Below are 25,798 nucleotides of genomic sequence, written 5' to 3' on the forward strand. Positions count from 1 at the left end.
GTGTGAAAGACAATTGTATAGGTGATTTGAGGCAAGCATGCATAGTGGATAGAAGTTTGAAGTAGTCCATGTGCTAAGTCCGGGTTCACTACATAAGTACCTGGGTACTAACTGAATCATTAGAGTACTACAAGGAGAGTGCCTCTGTGAATTTATAAATGGTTGGGTTATGGTGCAGTCAATGGATTAGTACATGGTGCTGAATGAGTCACTGAGGAGTGCAAGGGGAGTGACAGGATGTTTGCTGGAAGTGTATGGATAATGACTGGTGAATCGCAGGTATGAAAGACAAGTGTGTAGCTGGTTAGAGGACTGCATGCATACTGGACAGACGTTTGAAGCAGTCCATGTGCTAAGGCCTGGTCACTGAATGAGCACTTGGGTACTGACTGAATGATTAGAGTACTGCAAGGACACTGCCTGGGTGAATTTATAAGTGTTTGGGGTTTGGCACAGTGAAAGGATTAGTACATGGTGCTGAATCGATCAGTAGAGAGGTACAAAGGCAGTGACAGGGTGTTTCCTGGAAGTGTATGGATATTGACTGGGGGATTGAAGGTGTGAAAGACAAGTGTGTAGGTGGTTAGAGGACTACATGCATAGTGAATAGGCATTTGAAGCAGTCCATGTGCTAAGGCCTGGCTCACTGTATGAGTACTTGGGTACTGACTAAATGATTAGAGTACTGCAAGGAGAGTGCCTGGGTGAATTTATAAGTGGTTGGGTTTTGGCGCAGTGAATGAATTAGTACATGGTGCTGAATGGGTCACTAGAGGAGTGCAAGGGGAGTGACAGGGTGTTTGCTGGAAGTGTATGGATACTGACTGGGGAACTGAAGGTGTGAAAGAGAACTGTGTAGATGGTTAGAGGACTGCATGCATAGTTGATAAGCGTTTGAATCAATGCATGTGCTAAGGCCTGCCTCACTCCGTTACTACCAGGATATTAACTGAATGTTTACAGTATTGCAAGGACAGTTCCTGGGTGAACACATAAGCAAAGACTGCCTTTTAATTCTACCAAAACTTGAGAACAGGAAAGGTTTTTAAGCAGTTATGTGTATGCAAAGATATGAAGTACCCAAATGCTCCTCTCACAGTGGTTCCCAAATGCACACAGACTCACAGTGTGATTCTAGACAACCAACACTATCCCTAAAAGTTTACCAAAACTCATTCACTACTCTGGAAGGGGTAAGGGGACTGCACACAATCTACGTATTTCAGTACTGCACTTTAGTGTCAAATCCCAACTCATTTTATGACTGCATAAGCAATGACTGGCTTCTAATGCTACTAAAACTTGACAACATGACAGGTTTTAAAACAGTTATCTGTCAGCAAATACACGATGTTACCAAATGCTTCTCTCACAATGGTTACCCAAATGCACACAGACTCACAGTGTGATTATAGACAAGCAACACTATCCCTAGGAGTTTACCCAAACTCATTCACTACTCTGGAAGGGGTAAGGGGACTGCACACAATCTACATATTTCAGTACTGCACTTTAGTGTCAAAGCCTGACTAATTTTATCAATGCATAAGCAAAGACTGGCTTCTAATGCTACTAAAACTTGACAACATGACAGGTTTTAAAACAGTTATCTGTCAGCAAATACACGATGTTACCAAATGCTTCTCTCACAATGGTTACCCAAATGCACACAGACTCACAGTGTGATTATAGACAAGCAACACTATCCCTAGGAGTTTACCCAAACTCATTCACTACTCTGGAAGGGGTAAGGGGACTGCACACAATCTACATATTTCAGTACTGCACTTTAGTGTCAAAGCCTGACTAATTTTATCAATGCATAAGCAAAGACTGGCTTCTAATGCTACTAAAACTTGACAACATGACAGGTTTTAACCCCTTCGATGCTCATGACGGAACGGTTCCGTCATGAGCATCGGTTGAGCTGTGCTCATGACGGAACCGTTCCGTCATGACCACGCCCGCGCTAGAACCCTTCAGCACCGCGGGGGAATCCGCGCAGCGCTGACGGGGTTAAAACAGTTATCTGTCAGCAAATACATGATGTTACCAAATGCTTCTCTCAAAATCCTTACCCAAATGCACACAGACTCACAGTGTGATTTTAGACAAGCAACACTCCTAGGAGTGTACCAAAACTCATTCCCTACTCTGGAAGGGATAAGGGTACTACACACAATCTACATATCTCAGTACTGCACTTTAGTGTCAAAGCCTGACTCATTTTATCAATGCATAAGCAAAGACTGGCTTCTAATGCTACTAAAACTTGACAACATGACAGGTTTTAAAACAGTTATCTGTCAGCAAATACACGATGTTACCAAATGCTTCTCTCACAATGGTTACCCAAATGCACACAGACTCACAGTGTGATTCTAGACAACCAACACTATCCCTTGTACTTTAGCAAAACTCATTCACTACTCTGGAAGGAGTAAGGGGACTGCACACAATCTACATATTTCAGTACTGCACTTTAGTGTCAAAGCCTGACTCATTTTATGAATGCATAAGCAATGACTGGCTTCTAATGCTACTAAAACTTGACAACATGACAGGTTTTAAAACAGTTATCTGTCAGCAAATACATGATGTTACCAAATGCTTCTCTCACAGTGGTTCCCAAATGCACACAGACTCACAGTGTGATTCTAGACAAGCAGCACTATCCCTAGGAGTTTACCCAAACTCATTCACTACTCTGGAAGGGGTAAGGGGACTGCACACAATCTACATATTTCAGTACTGCACTTTAGTGTCAAAGCCTGACTAATTTTATCAATGCATAAGCAAAGACTGGCTTCTAATGCTACTAAAACTTGACAACATGACAGGTTTTAAAACAGTTATCTGTCAGCAAATACATGATGTTACCAAATGCTTCTCTCACAATCCTTACCCAAATGCACACAGACTCACAGTGTGATTCTAGACAAGCAACACTAACCCTAGGAGTTTACCAAAACACACTTCTTAATCTACGAGTACTACAGTTTAGTGTAGAAACATGACTCATTTTGCAAATTCATAAACAATGACTGGTTTCTAATTCTACCAAAATATAAAAACAGCACAGTTATCTGTCTGCAAACACATGAAAAACACAAATGCTTATCACAGAATGGTTTCTACATGCACACACACTGTCAATAAGATTGTAGACAAAAAAAGTACTCCCTGCACTTTAGCAGGAGAAATACATTTGTCTGATTAAAATCAAAATAGACCACATACATCCCCTCACAATTAAATAACTCACCTTTCAAGTTGTTTTGTAGATTAAGAAGTATATCAGTCACACTCCAGATTTTCTTATACAGAATCTCTGCACTGTGCACCTGTCAGCAAAACCAAAGAATGGCAAAGTTTCCCTCTCATTTTCCACACATATACATGTAAACATTAAATCACATTCCTTCCCACATTAATTCAAACGCTAACACACATTTCTATTGGTTAAACATTTCAACCCTTTCCAAATTACATACATTTGAACCCTACCCCCAATCTGCCTGCTGCCTGTTACCATAGAAACAGGTCATGGAACACTGAACTGAGCACACAGGTCACAAGTTCAGCACACAATGTTGCTTATCAAAACAGCAAGTGTGCTTGACTTTTCAACATATCAGCTTATCATATATAATGTTCCTTTCAATCAATTTTTGTTAACCAATAATAATCATGCGTTTAAAAAACAGAAACATACACCCTACCTTTCAGTGTAGAAGGTTGTCAAACAACCAATGATTTCTTGTCTTTTTTCAAAACTGCATCTTAGCCACCATTTTAGAAAAATCTTACTTTTCAAACTGCCATTTAATTTACAGAGACCATCTGAGTGCATCCAGACCTCCCTTCAAGATGCTTAGAGTGTGGATTGTGGGACACAGCTATATTTTCTGGAGCCAAAGGTATGCAGAAAACAAAGGCATTCACAAAGACCTAGGTTTGCCAAATGTAGACATTAAATGGATTGGACAGAGAGGGTTAAAGTGGCACCAATTGATGCCATTGGTAAAATCCTTTATGCATATCCAACACCCTGACCTCATAATAGAGCACTGTGGTGGCAATGACCTAGGCACTTTTACTGGGGTAGGTCTGGAAATGCTTATGAAGGACACCTTTGCAGAATTGATTTCACTTTTTCCCAAAACTGCCTTTGTGTATTCTAACATATGCCAAAGGCAGACATGGAACTGGTCCAATCATTTTTGTCCACAGATTGAGAAAGCTAGGAAACATGTGAATAAATCTGTTCCTGCTTTTCTCCGAGACTATAGAATGGGGTCCATTTACAATAACAATCTGCGCTTTCATATGCAAGAGAAGTATAGGAGAGATGGAGTACACTTTACTGATGAAGGAAACAGAGTCTTCCTCAACAACTTTAGACTCTGTATAGGTACTTACTTATAAGTACCAAAAACTCTCAATGAACACAACAGCTCTTTTTAGAGCCACTCAAGAACAAAACACTTAAGCTTGATGTTTATCTAAAAAAAAATTCTTTTTTTTTTCCTTGGATCCGCGCACCCAACGCGTTAGGAACCGCGCACCCAACGCGAGAGAAATCGTGCACCCAACGCGTTAGGATGCGCGACTCCTAATTTTACCGTAAAAAAACAAATAGCCCCTATCACTACTTTTTATTATCCCCGGGGACCCCATCCCCGGGGTTTATTAAAAAACGTTGGTGACCATGGGGGGAGCCCCAACGCCCCCACGGTCCCAGCCGACTCCCCGCGTCCTTCGGGAGCCGGCATTGCTTTTCCACATGGGGAGCTGCTGACATGCACCCAAGGACACTGTAGGAGCCGGCCCTGGGGGGTGGCGGTCCACAGGGCCCTCAAGGGCTCCAGGAGGGGGGCCACGCAGCCCCCTCCCTCAAACAATAAAGCCCCAGGGGTGGTGGTCCCCGGGGCTTGGGGGGGCCGTTCAGCCCCCCACCCTGTCTATTTTCTAGCCCCGGGGGTAGCGGTCCCCGGGGCCCCCCTGGACCCCCCCATTCATTTTTACAGATTTTGCCCCGTGGATTTGGCACCCCCGGGGGCTAATTATTAACAAAGCGCGGAAGCCCGCGCTTCGGGGTTTTTTTTTCCGTCCGGATCCGCGCCCCATGCGCGCATTTCGCCGTTTTTTTTTTTTTTAAAGGGGGCCCCAGGGAGTCCTTCTAGGACCCCCTAAGCAACACTAGAGGGTCAGAGTATTTCCACCCTGCCCCCTTTACATCTTTCACACACTTATTTCCCTTACTTAATCAGCCTCGCTTCTACCGAGGCACAAAATGGCTGCCAACAGTTCCTGCTTTCGGATGTTGACAGACACTTGACAGCCAATTAGCATTCAGCGCGTGATCGGAAGGGTGCGCGCTCGGTTCGCAGAGGGTGCGCTCAGGGTGCGCATAGGGTGCGCGGATCCTCCGAGGCCATAGATATATCTATCTTTTTTACTCTAATTTTCTCAGGAACTACTGAACGGATTTACACCATTTATGCAAAAGGCAAGAGTTTGAACTGAGGACTACCTCTTTGCCAAATTTGGTGTAATTCCGTTCAGCAGTTCGGGCTGCAGCTGCGTCAACAGGTCCTATGAGAAATTGCATGGGGAAAACGCGTTTTGGGACCCCTCTTTTTTCTCAGCCCCCGCTTGACGAATCACCACGAAACTTTTTAGGATAGGAGCGGACTGGAGCTGGCCAAAAGTTTGGAAAGTTTCGCGATGATTCGTCAACCGGCGCCAGACTTATTGGGAATAGAATGTTACGGATTTCCTATGGAAAATAGGTCCTAAACTATTACTACCTACTCTCAACCCCAGTAGGTAATATATATATATATCAAGGGCGGGATCGCCCGAAACGCGTAATGGCGGATAATGGCTAAATAAACTCTGCACAAGAACTATTGGGTCTGCGCTCGTTTGTTTTGAACAAAAAAAAATGAAAGCGAGTTGGAGTGGATATATACATATATATATATATATATATTTAAACCGCAAGAAACAGCATCTGCTGTTGTTAGCCTCCCCCCTCACTCACTTATGATGGCGGTTTGTGGCGAGGTGGCAATCCTCTAAAATTGCAAAAACGCCGTTATCCTTCCGTACTTCGTACCTGGACAAACTTGGCAACCACGAACACTCTTCAGCTTCACCACAGTTCTTTTATTGGGAGCAATTTACCAAACGACCGACTCCTTTGTCCAGGTACGAAGTACGGATATATATATATATATATAGATATATTATCTACTGGCGGTCGCCAGTAGATAGTTATAGTTAGGACCGTGTTTCCATAGGAAATCCGCAAGATTCTATTTGGAATAACTTTGGCGCCGATTGACAAATCCTCGCGAAATTCTCAAAATAGGTGGGGCGCTCCGCTCCGCTCCTACCCTGAAAGTCTCGGGGGGATTCGTCAAGCGGGGGCTGAGAAAAAGGGGGGGTCCCAAAACGCGTTTTCCCCATGCATTTTTCCATAGGACCTTTAGTCCGAGCTACAGCCCGAACGGCTGAACAGAATTAGTTGAAATTTGGCAGAGAGGTAGCCCTCAGGTCAGGGATGTGCCTTTTGAAGGTCTCGTGTAAATCTGTTCAGTATTTCCTGAGAAAATAGCATTTAAATCAATATATATATCTATGGGCGCGCTCCGAGCGCGTACCGTAAGCTTACCGTACGCGCACGCTGCCGTGCGCGAGCGCGATTCTGATTGGTTGTTAGATCTCAGTAAACATTCGAATCGGTCGAAACCAGGAAGTGTCGGCCGCCATTTTGTCTCTCGCAGTCTGAGGGGGTGAAAAACAAAGGTGGATAACGTGAAAAGGGGGCAGGCTGGACAGTTCCTGACCCCTAGCCTTTGTCAGGGGGTCCCAGAAGGACCCCCAAGGGCAAAAATTAATTTTAATTTTTTTTCGAAAAATCGCCGAATGCGCGTAGCGTACGCGCACGGCGTAAACGGAGAAATTCCGCGAACTTCGCGTAATTATGCGTGCCGTGCGCGCACGGCAAAAAAAAAATTTCAAAAAGGAAAGCTTAAAAAAAAATAAAAAAAATTGTGAGGTAAGGTTGGCTCTTAAAAGAGCCGTTGGGTTCATACAGGGATGGAGGAAAGAAAGAATGGGATTATTATGAGCGTCTACAAACGTGCTGGTCTATCTTATTGTTAATAAGGGAAACACTGTTCTCCCCAAAAACAATAAGACCACAACACGTTGTACACCTCATTGCAACCCTCCCAAATCAAGGGTTAACGTCCAGAGGAGCAGAAGAAGGTGATGCTCCCACCTCAGAGGAAGGGCTCAGCTGAGCTGCTGATGATGTACTCGGCTGAGCTTCTGAGGTTGGGCTCTGGTGACTTACTGAAGAGTTTTCTCCAGTATGTCGAGCAAAGGTCCTGGGATGTCTATCCCTAAGGTGTCTCATCATAGAGTGATTTCCAAAGGAATACTTCTTCCTTGGATTTCCTCTAGATAAAACACGGTCACAAAGTGTGCAAGTGACCAATGGAGCATTGACCTTTTTCTCCCCCTCTGGAAAAGTAAAATACTCCCATACAAAAGAATTCTTTTGTTTCCTCCTTCTCTGGATGATGGTGGTGCTGCTAGCCTCACTCTCAGAAGAGGTCTGCTGTTCTGCCATTGTATCTCAATGTCAATTCAGCTCCTTCTCCTAGGGGATCTCAAGCAGTAATGAGGGGAATGGGTGTGGTGTGGGAAGTTTCTGGAACTGAAAGTAGTTTCAACCAATGAAAAGTGTTCTTTGTGGATCACATGACCTACCGTGCGCGCTCCGTAAGCTTACGGTACGCGCTCGGAAACAAGTACGCATGCGCGAATGTGACGCTTACGGAGCGCTTACGGAGCGCGTACGTAAGACGCACTCGCGCATGCGCATTACACGCCCCTGCGTAACAGCGACGTTGCTTCCGCGTGTACGCGTACGTCACGTACGTATCACGTAAGCGCGCTGTACTTAAGACGTATGGAGCGCGTAGCGTCAGCTTACCGTACGCGCATCGTATCACGTAAGCGCACCGTACTTATGACGTACGGAGCGCGTAGCGTCAGCTTACCGTACGCGCACGGAAAAAAATGCATAAAAAAAAAATTAACCATTCCATAATGCAGGATATAGTACATATATTATTTTATACATAGGTTTACCAAAAATCTCAAAAAAAAATTTGCATTTAAAAAACCGTACAAATTCACTGAAAAAACCATAGGTTTCACACACGTTATAGTTAGGAATTAGCATTTAAAAAACCTTGCAAATTCACTGAAGATATGCATGTGGAAACTTGTGTTTATTTAAACAAATAGCAACATGCACACTTAAGCCCATCCAGGGCAGAATATCAATGGAATGTTTTATGAATGCTAAATGTATGTATAGACACATTCACATGATTTAATTTGCTTTGTTGCAACAAACAACATGTTCAGTAATGGCCGACACCGTTGACCAAAGCATGGTTGGTGTCCTTTGTTTATGTTTAACAGTGAACATTGATTTAAGTGTGTCTCATACCGGCGCCGGCTACCATTGACAAAGGCGATAGCCGAAACGCGTCTGGTCGTGTGAAGAACCCAATATATATATATATATATATATATATATATATATATATATATATATATATATATATATATATATATTCACTGAAAAAACCATAGGTTTCACACACGTTATGGTTAGGAATTAGCATTTAAAAAACCTTGCAAATTCACTTAAAAAACCATAGGTTTCACACATGTTAAAGTTAGGTGGATATTTCACTCGTAAAAAACCAATGAAATTCCCCCGTTATAGTTAGTTCAGATAACTATAACTCGCGCGCCCGCAATCCACTGCTCATGACGTCACATATTACATCACTCATGACATGGTCAGTGGCATCACTCATGACATCACTGATGACATCATCCTTGTGATAGAGTGGCGGTCGCGCGAGTTATAGTTATCTGAACTAACTATAACGGGGGAATTTCATTGGTTTTTTACGAGTGAAATATCCACCTAACTATAACATGTGTGAAACCTATGGTTTTTTAAGTGAATTTGCAAGGTTTTTTAAATGCTAATTCCTAACTATAACGTGTGTGAAACCTATGGTTTTTTCAGTGAATTTGTACGGTTTTTTAAATGCTAATTTATTTATGTATTATTATTGTTTTTATATATTTAATTTACAATAAACTACGTATTAAAAATTGGTTTGTTTTTTTTTGGTTTTCACCGTGCGCGCACCCCCGCGATTTAAAAAAAATATATATATATATTTTTTGGGTTTTTCACCGTGCGCGCACGGTGCGCGCAACCACGCGATTTTTACAAAAAAAAATATTTTTTTCCCTGCCTTCGGGGTCCTTCAGGGACCCCCTGACAAAGGCTAGGGGGTCAGGAACTCTCTACCCTGCCCCCTTTTCACGTTAGCCATCTTCCTTTTTCACTCTCGCACTGAAAACAAACAAAATGGCGGCCGACACTTCCTTATTTCGACCGATTCGAACGTTGACTAACATGTAACCACCAATCAGAATTACGCTCGCGCACGTTAGGGTGCTCGCACGGTGCGCGCGTTAAGATATTGATATGCTTTTAAATGCAATTTTCTCAGGAAATACTGAACATATTTACACCAGACCTTCAAAAGGCACTTCCTTGACCTTATGGCTACCTCTCTGCCAAATTTCAAGTAATTCTGTTCAGCCGTTCGGGCTGTAGCTGTGTCTAAAGGTCCTATGGGAAAATGCATGGGGAAAACGCGTTTTGGGACCCCCCTTTTTTCTCGGCCCCTACTTGACGAATCACCCCGAGACTTTCAGGGTAGGAGCTGAACGGAGCGCCCCATTAGTTTTGAAAATTTCGCAAGGATTCGTCAACCGGCGCAAAAGTTATTCAAAATAGAATTTTCAGATTTCCTATGGAAACACGATCCTAACTATAACTATCTACTGGCGACTGCCAGTAGATAATATATATATATATATATATATATATATATATATATATATATATATATATATATATATATATATATATATATATAGAGAGAGAGAGAGAGAGAGATCTATAAATAAAATACATATATATATGTATTTATGCATGAAATACGTATATATGTGTGTGTTGGAGGAAATTTGATCATAGGAAAATGTACGTGAGGAGTGCTACTGCAGTAGTACTTCATGCACAATCAAATGTAGTTTGTTCACAGGCTACTAAATTGCCATTGCTGCATAGTCTCAAACATTTAGATGCCAACAAACTTTCTATTAGTGTACTGCAGAAGTACTGCATATTAATAGCTAGATCGGGGAACAAGTAGGTGCAGAATTATAGGAGAACCTTTATACACTGCCTGTAGTTGTGCACTTAAATATCTGAAAATCTTGGCCCAGGGCAGGAACATTTTGGTGTTATGGATAATAGCTAGCAATCCACCTGAGTATAGAAACTATTTTCAGAATGTCAGTTGTTTATAGATGATCTGGGGTATGATCCAGATGTCATACTGCTGGTCTACCCAAGCTAACGCGTATCTTTTTATGACTAGGGATGTTTCCTAGTGTGATCTGCCAATTTGCATGACATACATTGCAATGCCAATACAATTGCTTAAAAGAAACTAACAATAATAATAATAATGTTAATAAAACTTTCTTGTACTCATATGTCATAAGGGCAGTGAAAGGTAATGTAATAACAATAATAAGAATTAGAAAAAGAAGATGAACATGAATAAGGTGAAATACACCATGGCTAAAGCTGGTTCACTTCACGTATGCTTTGTCGACCTTCCAGTGCGTTTGACTTAGTAAATCATAGTATGTTATGGCAAACGCTGGAAAGGATGGGTGCTCCTCACAATATTATCAGCCTCCTGTCACAAATGTAGGCCCATTTAATATCAAAGATTCGATTTGGACAGAATGGGGAATGCACATCGCACTTTAGAATAACCCGAGGTATCAGACAAGGTTGTGTCCTTGCTCCACTCTTATTTTTATTATACATCAATGGAGTGGACCTTTTATTACAGAGTTCTAAGACAGATGCCCCTGTCGTTGGTAAACACGTAACACCGGTTTTATGCCGACGACGCAGTCCTGATTTCTAGGACTGCAAATGGCCTACAACTTTTGATTGATGAATTCACAAATTTTATGACTAACAAAAACGTATTGATTAATTTGTCTAATACTCTAGTAATGACGTGTGGAAAAAGTAAAGCTAAAATTAGAACCCACTACGTTAATAATGCATGGATTGAAAGGACATTAACTTTCTCTTACCTGGGGTCACTTTTTAATTGCAAAGGCTCATGGAATGCACATATTAATTTATGTAAACTAAATATTTTAAGAATAAGTGAGGCCATTTTTAGATTCTCACAAAAAATAGGCAATAAGCCAGTGCGAGAGATTTTAAAACTGTATGGGAGCAAATGTATAACTGGGGTTTGTTATGGCGGACCGCTTTGGGGTATGGCGGGTACCTCCCCATTACAAATATTGGAAAACAAATTTCTATGAAGAGTGTTTTCAGTCCCAAATTCCACAGCTACTTACATCGTACATAGGGAAACGGAAGTAACCTGATTAGCGTGTCCGCCCTAATTTTATGGTATCGAATCTGGACGAAGGAAGAAACTCATTTTACTAAGGACATAATACGTGATTGCTTAACCCTTGACTATTGGAAGAATATACCTTGGCTGAAATACATTCACAGTCTCCTTACGGAGTGTGATGTGAGTGCTAATTTTGGAGATCCAATGAGTTTCGAGAAATTTAGCAAGGGGGAACTAAAAAGGAGATTCCTTATGTCAAGGGAAACAGCCATGGAAACAGAAGTATGTGTTAAATCAAACGTTAGATTGTACCGTGACAGACCCCTGTCTCCGGGTATTCAGCCATACCTTATTTTTACTAGAAATACTCAACATAGATTTTATTTAACTAGACTAAGGCTGAGTACTTTGCACTTCCAAATTGCTTTCCCAAAGATGGGTAAATGGAGTGCAAATCTCCCGAAATGTCCGTGTGATGGTAAGTCCATCCAAAGCACTGTGCACTTTGTACTTTTTTGTAACTTTTATAGGGATCTAATGAAAAACATTTTACGCCCACTTTTTATCTCGAATAGACTGTACTCATACAAAACCGCCTTTTATTTTATTTGTGACTTAGAACATGTTTATATATGTAATGCGGTAATTGCTTATACTCAATTAGCCATTAATTGAAGAAAGGAGCTTTCCTATTTGGAATCTCTTGTTTATGAATACGTTGTACAGTCTTATTCGGTCTTTTACACATGTTTAAATGTATTTTATGTTTTGAAGTTCCCATGCACTGATAATAAGTATTAATTGATTGCTATGATATATTTATTGTAATATGTAATAGGTGAAATTATATTTGAAAAATGTATAAATTACTGATGATTTGGTTTTGTAATGTAGAATGCTTTTATGGAAATATTCTCTAATATACCGAATAAAGCTTGTTTTGACTTTGAATAAGGTGCTATTGTTATTTGCATTATTATTTCTATTAATAAAAAATTAAACCTGCTCATTAGAGTAATAAGATTAGTAATAATATGTTTTTAAAATTATACTTGCTTAGCAATTACTCAAAATAACTAATGTATTCAACCTTGAATGGGTGAACTACTGAGTGACCTAGCTGGGATTCAAATCTGCCCTGGTTTTGCAAACAGTTTTTAACTGAATGACATATCCTAATTTCTCAAACAAGCAAAAATACCTTTGTCACGAAGAATCCTAAGGAATTCTCTGCCTATATTTCAGAAGATCCAAAACATTAGGAAGCTGTATGGCAAAGGTTTGAATGAGATGGGAAATTCGAAAGGAAAGCAAACTAGCAGGAAAGAACTTAGCAAGCAGTCAAAGGCATTAATTAGATGTGGGGAGGGCCTGAGTTGCACTGCCCTTTTGTTTCCACCCAGAGGAGAGGACGTAGAATTCTCATCAGATCACTCAATAATCAATGTCTCATAAAGCAGTAAGCCAAATGTGAGGGAAGGATTATTAGGGAAGTGAGAGAAGAGACAGGATCAGCTGGTCCTTTAGGGCAGTTATTTTAGGTATGTATTCCTGAACAGCCACTCTAGGAGTATTCTCTAAACTGAAGGGTTATGTGCCTTTGGAATTCTCATAGACCACTGAAAAGCATGTGAATTTTTATGGCTTCTCGTGTTGTATATAGATCATTTTCTATTCGGGAGTGTTTACGTTTTTACTCCAAAAACAGTCTCCCGCAGGTTTGAGGGAGCTAAATTAGGAAATATCACATTAATGTATTTTAATTTATTTTCAAGCATGACAATACAATTTTGTGTAAATAGTGCTGGGTTTATAATTGGGCCTGGTTCCTTGTTTCTTAGAAAATAGAAGCATTTAAGGGTTGGGTGATATGCTCTCGAGTCTGAATCTGGCATTTGGCTTCCTAACTACCTGTAGCCAAACATGCAGGAATTTGAGAGTCTGTCATGGTGCCTTATAGCAGTCGAAGAGATAAATATCTGAGTAACAATTTTACAATATAATGCACAGAAGGAGCTGAAAAGCAGCATGCTGGTACATCACAATATGGATTTGTTTAATCACCTCAACAAGTTCCAAGCCTTTACCCGAAGGGAGGGTACGATTGGTGTTGGCATCACTGTGTGTCTCAATCTTGTCTGGCGAACAAGGAAGTTGCACCATCTCCACTGACACATCATGCAAGTCATAGATTTCAGTCCTAATCGCATGGATCTCCTCCGCCTGAGGGCCACTGACAGCAGGCAGATGCAGCTGAAGTTTGCCTCCTTTGCATGGCTGCCGCACTGCATGGAACTCCAGATCCCCATCAAATGGAATGTTCAGCTCTTGCATGTTGGTCTGTTTCGGACAAGGGTGACATATCAACCCCAGTGGTTGCCAGTCCATCCTGCCCGCAGGCACGCTCACGCCTGTGCCTGGTTGCAATGTAAATTGCCCCATGTTGAGATGGTCCTCCTCTGCCAACAATTTAACTAGCTGAAGAGTAATAATTTGATTATCGCCATTGGTTGAGTCAGTCACTGGGTCCTTATAGGTCTCTTTACTCATAAGGTCTGAAGTGATAAGAGATGTGCTAACATCACAGGGATGAATCTCTTTCATCCCCTCTCTTCTACAAACACCGTGCTTCTTGCTTATCCTGGATAGCCTGTCTGCTTTCCCACCTGAGGTCTTTCCAAAAAAGGCATTTGTTTGTTTAATCTTTGTAAACTGCTCTGGATCTTTATGGGTGCAGTTCATATTAGCCTGTTTTGAGGAGATAACACACTGATGGTTAGAATTACACGTTACAACTTAAACATAACATATATGCTAGTTTTTCTTTTCATACTTCCTACTTTAAACATTATATTGATGATATTAATAATACATGTGTTCATCTGTACCACTTTTGAAAACTTCTACAATGATACAATCAGATAGAATGTGACCTTTCTGCAGACCTTAACAATCAATACCGCGTACAAAATAACATGTAATACTCATCTACGCCTCTGATGATAACCTCCCAACACCACAATTACCATTCTACATTAAGCATTTTGTTCGAGTGCTCCACCTACTTAGATAAACAGTTTTGGATTAGGGCATCACTGGCAGTGGATTCGGCTCTCTTCCAATCTAGAAAAATCAATTTTGCTCAGAATCTTCATCCACTTCTTCTTTCAGAGACAAGATACTTTTCTTCGGATCTATTTGCTGAGGACTTAAATTTTCCTTGCTACACCCCATAAAAGAATCAATTCAATGACATGTTTTTTATAAGGGTTGTTTGAAAGTTTCCTTGCAATCTCTGCAGACGTCCACGAAAATCTTTCCACTTTTTTTTACTTAGCGAGAACATGCCTTTTGAAATCATTTATGTTGCATATTCGTATGTAACACATAACAGCATGGTTCTACTTAAGATATACACCATATTCAATTTTTAGAGCCTGATATATAAAGATCTATCTGACAATGACTCATCTTACTCCGCATTTACAGGAGTAAGCAGGTAATTTAATAATGTGCTTGAAGTACTATGAGACTAAGTCACACCTACACATGCACACATCTTTTTGAAACCGGCCCTTATTGTTCATCTCCTGCATAAGATCACTGTGCACAGAAAAGCTCCACATTAGGTAAACCAGCATACATATTTCAACTTGTCTAGGTGCAACTGAAGGGGAAATGATCTCACTGTGCGGGTGAAAATTATCTCCATGAGAAGAGAAATACTTTACATAAACAAAGGTAAAACCATGAACTCTGGAAACGTCTCAAAGGGAAAAAACTCTGGAACTTTCCTAAATGCAGTGTACAAATAACTTTGTAGATACCTAATTTTGTACTGCCTCACTACTTCACAGACTACCCAGTGCCAAGCACCATCAAGGCCATGTTCCACTATTCTCATAAGAATTTCAGTCCATCTATTTACCTTCTGACTATATTCTCCCTTGCCTTTGCCACAAACCTGTTTTTGCATCAACAGAAAAATGTGGCCAGCTTTATAATCTAGATTACTATTTTTGCTTCAGCATTCCCAAAATCTGCTTGCACCTTAGAATGCATTCTGCAAAGGACAATTCATTAGTTAGATTGATTAGTGCAACAGTTCCCCAATCAATTTTCCAGAATAATCTCACAAAGGAAAACCACTTGATCATCCAGTCCAATTCTCAAATTAATCACTCACATGTTATATAAATCGGATTCTTAAAAGTCCATAATGTTGAAGCATAGCTATATACTTTGAAATGTCCAATAAATAGACTTAGATGCCTTTGATTAAAAATACTTTATCAACTTTTACTCTTCATTTCTTCCTATAAAACAGACAATGAGAGCCCAGCAATGTGTTTATTCCCCACATGGGACTTCATCAGGGCTGTAAAACACATATATAACAATACAGTACCATTAAAAACATTTAAGTCCACTAATATTTACACATCTCCTAATCAACTTCATTTCGTTATTACAATAACACCCTCAATAACAATAGTGAGATAACTGCATACGTCTCTCCACATTATCTTAACATTCTTTAACATATAACCTTTTGACACAATATCTCATTCATGGCAGGCCTTGATAAATCATAAAAATGTTACTCGACCAGCAGGTCTAATAACTTGAATAATCTAATCGACTTATTGTACTTGACTCATAAACTGGTCTCATTATGTCATCCTAGGCAAATATTTTAATTTGCAGAGCCACCTTTTTCTTCATTATCACATATAACAGCACCTTCCAATATGTGAGTTAAGCATTCCTGCTGTACAAAAAATCTATTTGGTTTGATGCAATAGACGTTTTCTCCATGCATAATAAGATACTAGCCCACATAAAGGGTACACATGACCACTGACTTGCCTCTTAGTTCACTAATAGCATTGCCATTAGAGCAGGGGGACGAATGTTTCTCAGTTCCTCTTTAAAAACTCACTTTTAATAAATATATTAGTAAAGTATGATGTGGTAGTGCACTGTCATTTACAGACAGAACATTCTCCATTGAAATAGCCAAAAAGAAATCCCACTAACATGCAGTTTTAAACAATAATCTATGGAAATTGGGTTTCAGCAAACATATTTATCATTTGCACAGCACCAAGTAGAGTGATCTTATTCGTTTTCATCCTATTAAAATATTTTTTATAATCACACGTAATGAGAAAACAACGGCTTTCATAGCTATTGAAATGTATTTTGAAATGTTTGTACAGCCCTCCTTTTAGTTATTTAAGCATGTTAGATTTAAGCATTAACATCATACAGCCTTTCTTTTCCCACTTTTTGCACAGCGTATTTTGTCAGACAGTTCACTTTGCAATCAGAGAAAGAATAGTAATTGTAGATGTAAACTGTCTTTTGACCACTGTCTCTGAACACAGAATAAATGTGACAAGATAAAACGAAGATTTAAAGGCATCTTTAATGCTCCTTCAGTTTGAGAGAAACAAAACACCTGTTTGTCAGCTCACCAGGAGTGAGTAGGCCCTAAATAAAGCTCGCCCTGATAAAATCTGGATCGGCTTCAAGGCCTGCACGGGAAGACCTAACCTTACAGTCTTCCAGGAACTCAATCAGTACATATAAAAAAATTATAATCTAAAGATTAGTTTCAAAATCATAATTTTCGAACATTGTGACTCCGACAAAAAATAAATCCAAGTAATAAACATTCATCTCCATTATATGATTAGAATCTCCATTAAAACCAATAAGCACACATCAACCGCATCAAACATATATTCCCGAAACATAATTAGATCAGTATTTACTTAATAATACTTCCTTCTTTTAGTTCATAATAACTGTCAACAAATGGTTTATGCTCAAATGTTTTTTAAAAACAGAGAAAACAGTTACTAGGACACTAAGTCACCCAAGAGTTTAGAGTAATAATAATGCCCCCTTGGTAGCTTGGCACGAGCAGTCAGGCTTATCCCGGAGTCAATGTGTAAAGCGTTTGCGCGCGCACACAGCAACAACACCCTAGGCCCACCACAAAAGAAACTCCACACAAGGTTATATATGAAAAATAGCCTTTGTATTATAATAAACACATTAGATGATAATCACATAATTTACACTGTGCCAACAGGCACTGGGCAGAATTTTACAGGGGACTATTTACACAAGACAGGGCCACATGGACCACTGTCAGAATTAGCACAAATCACCAATTGTAAATGCAGAACATATACCAACTGTAACACAAATTATAACTGTAGAGCACAACCAGTAACCACTGGCGCAATAATGACTTCAGCATTATCACAATAGAATCAGGTATAAAACCTATCCTGTACAAATCACAGGGGCATCATGCAATTTCTCATAAGTCTAACGCATTAGACCTTACCTCCTAAGCATAATTACACTAGGGGCGTATATCACACAGGGAAGTATAATCTCCCTAACATAAACCTAACCAGGTAAAACAACCTCCTATGCAGAAATCATACCTAGAGGTATAAAACACAGGGTGTGCAAAACATACTACACGCAGTACATTCCCTAACACCATAAGCATTAACACAGGGTGCGCAAAACATACTACACACAGTACATTTCCTAACACCATAAGCATTAACCCAGGGTGCGCAAAACATACTACACACAGTACATTTCCTAACACCATAAGCATTAAAACACAATAGTACTTCAGTCACATTGGGGTCCAGGTTGCGCCAGAACCTAAACGTAGCAGCTGCCCACTACTTGCTGGGCAGCTGGGGACAAGAATAGGGCCTAAACGCTGCAGCTGGCACTAAGTGCTGCGCAGTTGTGGAAGGCAAATAGGAGGCATGGGCTCTCAATGGCCACTGAAACAATATGCCAAAACGTTGGAGCCACTTAGGCTCTAAACACAACATGTCCCCCAGTACTGTGGAGCGCACTGGCGCTTTTAAAATGGAATGTGCCCCCAATACTGTGGAGCGCACTGGCGCTTTTAAAATGGAATGTGTCCCCAACTGTTGGAGCCATCTGGGGCTCTAGAACAATCATGAGCAAGCCTGGGCCCCTCTGGGCCCGTCTACAACAGACATGGTCCTCGTGGGAGCCACACGGGGCTCTGAGCAATATGTCACCGTTGGAGCCATACGCTCGGGAAATCAATGTGCCCCCATCATTGCAGCTGACCCCTGCAAAGTGGGGCAGCTGGAGACCATGGCACGAGCCCCTCTGGGCTCCCTTATGCCCAAAACACACTTTCCCCAAGCACTGGAGCAGCTGGCTCCCAAAACGACAGACGCCCCCGATGGAGCGGCCCTCTGCCATGTGGGGCCGCTCAGGCAGTAGGCACCGGCACTGGTGCCTCAGTCCCCTCTCCCCCCCCAGCCGGCTGGGGCGAAGGTAGGACTCTACTCCCTGCGGCCAGTCTTGGTCCGGCCGGTGCACAGGACCTCTCCTCTTCACTCGGGGCTCCCAGCAGCTCCCGGGTGCTCTGCTCTTCACCCGGTCCCTCTCCTGGGACCGGGACTTAAGATACCGGTGGCCGCACTCTGCAGGGCACTCGAAGGCGGGGTAGGTTCCCGCCGAGCTTCGGCCACCATTTTTCCACACCGGGGCTCCCACCAGCTCACGGGAGCCCCGCTCTTCCTGCGACCTCGCCGCCACACACCGGACTTCCTCCTCAGGCTCCGCCCCTAGTCAGGCGCGGGGGCCGGAGTTCCGTTTTTCACGGCAAAACGGGCCGCGGCAGTGATTTCCTTTTCGGCGGCAAGAGGGGTAGGCTCCCTCATCTTGAATACAAAATAAGCGGGGTGGGCACCCGCTAAATAAAGCAAAGTCGCGGGGTGGCCACCCGCGCACTAATCAAAATAAGCGGCCATAAGCGGGGTGGGCTCCCACATTCAAATTAATAAAATAAAGATGCGGCAATGAGGGGTGGGCTCCCTCCTAATTAAAACCCACAAGCGGGTTGAGCTCCCGCAACCACGATCAATCAGCGGGGTGGGCTCCCGCTCAGCAGCCATTATGGGGGAATCCCTTCTCTGGGGATTCCCTCTGGGGACAAAGACGGCAGCGGAGCGCTGCAGAGCATACACGCTCCTCTTCTTGGCAAAATAAAGATAAAGCGCTCCCAGGGCGCTAGAAGGCTGTATCAATCCTTGGCAAAACCAGAGGGAGAAAGCAACAGGTCCAGGAAGTCCATCAGGCATCCAGGGACAGGGCAGGGCCCAGGGAGGCAAGCCTTCCCCTGGGCCCCAGCAGCAGCACGCCGCTGGTAGATTCAAGTCAGAGCAAGAACAAGAACATTTTCATGGGGTCACAGCCCCTCTTTTATACACAGAATCCTTTGTCTCCAAAGGTGCAGGGAAGGGGCGAACCAGATGCAACTGGTTCCTGAGCACTTTGTTTTGCTCAGCCCCTCTCCCTATTCACAGGACAGGCCAGGGACAACAGACGCACCACAGGGGGTGGAGCCAGCATTGTGTAGGGAAAGCCCAGCCCTATTCAGGTCCCAGGTGTACTCCTCCCTGCCATCAACATGCAGCTCTCTCCACTCACCACCGGGGCAGACCCATCCTGACTCCTAGAGACAGACACACCAGCCAATCGCAAGCCAGACAGTCACTGCACATTTATTATACAGACAGGCCAGCTTCTAGAAGTGGCACTTCTACACGAGACACCGTAACGCCGCACACATCATTGCGCAGCATTCACTCTCACGAGTTCGCACATACCAAACTCGACCCTGCACTCCTCTCACATCAGGACTTAACACGGTCACTCAGATCCCCCATGCATTCCTATGGGAGGGCAGGTCAGTCTCACTAAAAACATACACAGAGCGCACGCACTTTCCACTGGGACACAGTGTGAAAGCGCCTAGAGGCCTAAAACCACTAGTACAACATAGGAAAAAGGCTAGGATAATGCAAAAAGTTCTAGGGGTGAACTTGCCATAAGGGCCAAGTCCAACAGAACAAATCTACATATTTATCCTAAAACCTCGCAAGGCACGTCTTGGGCAATGCTGGACACTGTTGGTTCAACATAACTGTTATATATGTGCTGTAATCTCAAACCATTCTCAATCCCAAAAACGGTGTTTTGTTACCATGCATTGTGTATTTGATGTCACCTCTCTACAGCATTTCAACTTGATGAACTTAACTAATGCATAGTTAAAAATACAAATAATATGATTTGTGGAAGGGCTACACACATGAATGATCTGGGACCTATATACATATTAATCATAAATAGATTTTTGTTTTGAAACTTGGACATTAACCATACGTGGCCCGGTCAGAAACTATGCCATTTTCATGCTCATCATTCTTAAGTTGCCTTTTTCTGCCACACATTGACTTTTGAAATACATTTGTGTGCATGTCAGTGCAGGATAGTATTCCTCGAAACTGCATTTGCTTACATTCAACTTCGTACGCACCTGTATCATGACACCATGAGCATTAGTACAATGTATAAAGTTCATTGTACTATTGCCTGCGGGCGATGACGCTATCTAGCTATATGAACCATGGCGGCCTGACAAAGAACTCAACATGTCAGCATGGGCTCTGTTTTTATATATACAAATATTCTTCTGAGTTTAAATCAGAGGAGTCCTCTGCTGACACTACGGGCCGCGGCACACCGAAATCCAAGCCCAGCTGATTCCTGTTATCTCCACAAGGGATGTCCGCTCTACACCAAGGACAGCCTGCTGACAGTTGGCCATCGGTAATGGGGAGTTAGATCACCCAGCAGGGATTCTTGGCAGATCACCTACCTTAGGCAAAACTAGGTTAGGGACCGCTAGGTAGGAGCACATTATCTTCACATATATGCCAGCTTATATTCATTGTTTAAACACAATGGAGGAATTATTAATCCTCACCACTGTTCTTGTATTGCTAATCATGCCAATTTATTTCATTGTACTAGTAATTGCAGCACATGTATTTTCCTCAATAATCTCACTGCTTCAATAAATATGCATGTTGTGTATTTGTTGCATATTTCTTTTGGGTATGCATGAGAGTACAAATGAAATAATTCTAGATCTGTTACCACAATTTCCTGAGGGAGTCAGGGTTGTCATGTTCTGAGGTTGCACACACATTTGTTCCCCTGTGAGGTTAGGGGTGCAATTGGTGTACTGTGAGCGAGTAGGGCTATAGACCAACATCTCCAGAGTGGGTGTGGGGAATCAGATTTACACCATCCCAAAGTTTATGTTGTCCAACAAACTCACAGTTTTACCAATGAGGTACAAGTCGTATGACATGGCGCCACCAACGTTTTTAACTCAGGTTCTTATTATATGGATCCCCTGAGTAGTTTTCTTTAGTATACCCAAAGAACTCTATCCACCTACTAAAAAGAGATGTCCAAGGTGTTAGGGAAAATCCTCCTCAGCTGAATAGGGACCCCCTATGTATTGGCTGTAGGTTGTTCAAGTTTGAACCTTTAAAGGATAGTCCCGTAGTGGTACCCCCACTGATTTCCACATGCTCTGATGGCCGAAGCAGCAGCGGTAAACATACCTGAAAACTGCCGACATGCAGTTACTCAGATGCTGCAACAACATGGCATTGCATTCACGGGTGGGGAAGTTACCTTCATGGTTGAGGCCCACGAGGCATTTAGGAGAAGGTATTCTATTAATAGGTTAAATTCCCAGCTACAGGCGATCGAAAAAGATTGTTTCACAATTACACTGCAACCACATAACTACACAGCTGACGAACATCTAGAAATACCACTAACATACTAGGAACATCAAAATTGGTTTAATGGCACCCTACCACACAATATAGAAGAAGTTAGACTAGTTCCCCTTAGCAATGAGGGAGCAACATGGCCAGTCTTAGATGGCTACACACCACATCCAAATGTAGCTCATTTAAAATCAGTACAAATGCGTACATTATATAACAGCTTAGTCAGACTATACAGAAGCCTGACACAGTTTGTTATGCGAACAATTACCATAAATCCTGAAAGCGCTGTTCAAGATGCCCAACCATAATTGGCTACACCAGATATCGCCCGTAGATGATTAATGCAGCCATGGGTAAAGTCCCAGTCAGGCGGGAGGACATCCCGTTCTGGATTGCTCAAAAAACAAGTCAGATTGAAGCAGTGTCTCCCCATACAGGACCCCAGGAAAAGCACAGGATCCTTATAGTATGCTTACCAATGGGGATGGTTCCCCGGTGAAGGATTGCACCACTTAGGGTATAGTCTTCGCTACAGTATATACCAGAACTCATGGTACACCCTCATTAGCTGTTTTGCCAGAGGAGCTAAAACAGATTCAGAATGATTTTGGGGCAGCCCCTGCCCTTGACTTGTGGATAAAACTGATGTGCAATTTTGCCGTAGTGTCTGCCATAATGTTAAGTTATATTCCGAGGGGAAGCACCAGCACAGGCTATACACCAGTGCCTTAGGGATATACCTCCATGACAGGAGGAACACAAATTCCCAAATATTATCAAAGAAACGTACGCAACAGTGGGTAGCATTAATTTGGCAGCCAGACCTAGTAAACCACAGATAAAGAGTAATTCTGACAAGAAACTCAAAGCAAGCATCCGATTCTTCTGTCAAGAAGTGGGATAGTAATAAAAATAAAGAAAACCTCAAGCCACAGGGTGGGTTTCTTCAACAGAAGGATAGTGTTCCCAGAAACTGCATTTGCTTACATTCAACTTCGTAGACACACTATCATGACACCTTGAACATTCAGTATGATGTATAAAGTTCCCAGCACAAAATGTCATGGGTTAATATTGCCTAGTAGGCAATGACTCTATCTAGCTTATATAAACAATTGCGTCCCGACATAGCCCTCAACATGTTGGCATGGGCACTGTTTATTATACATACGAATGTGCTTCCTTGTTTAAATCAGAGGAGCACTCTGCTGACACTTCGGGGCCGGAATCCCAGGTCACCTGATTCCTGTCATCTCCACAAGGGATGTCCAGCTCTACACCAAGACTGGCAGCCTAATGACACTTGCCTGCAGGTAATGGGGAGTTAGATCAACTGGCATGGATTCTTGGCAGATTACCCACCTTAGGCAAAATTAGGTTAGGGACTGCTAGGTAGGAGAACTTTAAATTACACCACATATATGCCAGCCTATATTCATTGTTTTAACACAATGGTGGAATTATTCATCCTCTGCACAGGTCTCGTATTGCTAATCAGGCAAAATTATTTCATTCTATTATTAACTGCAGCAAATGTATTTTACTCAGAATGTTACTGCTTCAATAAATACTGAAACTGCAGGTTATGTATTTCTTGCACATGTATTTCGGGTATGTATGAGAGTCCAAATGAAAAGGTTCTAGATCTGTTACCACAATTTCCTGAGGGAGTGAGGGTTGTCATTTTCTGAGGTTGCACACACATTTGTTACCCTGTAAGGTTAGGAGGGCAAATGGTGCACTGTGAGCTACCAGGACTATAACATCTCCTGAGGGGGTGTGAAGAATAAGACTGACATCATCCCAACGTTTATGCTGTCTAACAAACGCACAGTTTTACAGATGAGGTACAAGTCGAACAACAGGATCCAGTTCCCTCTGCCACAAACAAGTTGCTGAAACACCTACCATGTGTGATGTAAGACCAGTATGACGAGTATCAAGGTCGAATACAAAATACATCTACAAGCATTTGGATAACTGATCTTATTCTGTTGAGCCCAATAAAATGCAATCCAATTTCTTGAAATCAAGCAAAGCAAAGGGACATCATGAAGTGTAGGAAAATAAAAATGCTGTGGCAGAGTCTAATTGCAAAGATGACCTTTGCGCTTTATATCAAGACTTGGAAGCACAAGGCACAGAGGTGACCCAAGATGATCATTATTAACAGAATAATAATGAACTCGGATCTAGAAATCATAAACATCTGACACCCAGGTAAGTACACAGGCTAGATAGCATACTCTTTTGTTAACATTTCCTGGTCAGGAGTTTCTTATTGACAAAATCTGTCAAGAAGATATGAGAAGAAGCATCTTTAATTCGGTTGACATACAAAAAAACAAATCATGACTCAAATATACAAACAGTGGAATCTAGCAGATCTTTCCTTCATAATGCTTGTAATTATAGGCTAATGGACACATGACTACAAGATTAATTTTGTCACATAAGACCTTACAGTCTAGATCAGGGGTCTTCAAACTTTTTGAGGCCGTGGCCCCCTTGTCAAACTTGTTTAGGTGTAAGGACCCCTCCTGACAAAAATTTCTAGAACCTGGTACTCCTCATCATCTACATATATAGCCAACCACAAACGCTCCCAAGTCCTACAACTAATCATTTTTACAGTGGAGAAATAATATTAACAGTGTTTAGCACGCCAAAGGTCAGTAAGCGTGGGGGCATCGTCAAAGGTATAGCTAAAAATAAACCGCCTCATTTATGAGGAACTGGCGCAGGGCAGCACCGCAGGTCATCTTGCTGCGATGCCCTACGCCAAAGTGAAAGTGTAGGAATGCACTGTATTTATGAAATAAAAACATGTCTCCTTATTATGCCTCCACTGGGGAGGCGTAAGTTTTTGGCGCTGCCCCAGGTTTACGTGATTTTGCTAATCTGGGGCAGCATCAAAATCCATGAGTGTTGTGTGGGAACCCCTATGAAACGCCCAAGAAAAGCCTTCTTGGCGCAGAGAAAGGCAACGCAGTGGCTTGCGCCGCTTTGTCTTACTCCATATATAAGAGCTCATGCAAAGCCATGGAGGGTGACTTAGTGCGGCTTCATAGGTATAGTTGAGACACTTGCGCTGTTGGTGCATTAAAAAAAGCAATGCTCTGGCAGTGCAAGCATCTCGTAAATAAGCCCAAAAATATTCTGTATGTTTTTTAGGTCTTTCACCGTCTGGTAGCTACATATAAAATAATGGGCAGCTTCAATGAAAAATTAAAAAGTTGTTACTCAGTGGGAAATGCACTGTAGTACATTATGAAATCTCTATTAGTTAAAGCACTGCAGAGGTCAGTGTGTAACCAGAGAGCCACATAATTTAATCTTGGTTGGTCAGTGGAGAATAGTGGCTTTGGTATTTGTAGTGCTACGAGGTCACAGCCTTTGCCAGAGAGGACTGTGAATATGTAAGTCATTTTTTTATACTTGCATTACACACAGTATAAGATAGACTGCTACAAGATCTGCAAATAGTTTTACGATACCAGTTGTTAACTCTTTGCATTATCACTCAAA

At 41.9% G+C, this 25,798-nt stretch overlaps 1 protein-coding gene across 1 annotated transcript in view; it reads right to left on the bottom strand.

Annotated features, from left to right (window-relative positions):
- CTCFL (CCCTC-binding factor like) overlaps positions 1 to 25,798 on the bottom strand; it is a 232,565-nt gene that overhangs the window by 203,490 nt on the left and 3,277 nt on the right. Inside the window, exon 2 of the mRNA XM_085615156.1 lies at positions 13,650 to 14,333. Coding sequence (XP_085471282.1) covers positions 13,650 to 14,327 — 678 coding nt within the window. The 5' untranslated portion in view covers positions 14,328 to 14,333. The remainder of the gene's footprint in view (positions 1 to 13,649; positions 14,334 to 25,798) is intronic.

The sequence above is a fragment of the Triturus cristatus genome, chromosome 7, assembly GCF_964204655.1.
Source record: "Triturus cristatus chromosome 7, aTriCri1.1, whole genome shotgun sequence".
Taxonomy (NCBI): Eukaryota; Metazoa; Chordata; class Amphibia; order Caudata; family Salamandridae; genus Triturus; species Triturus cristatus.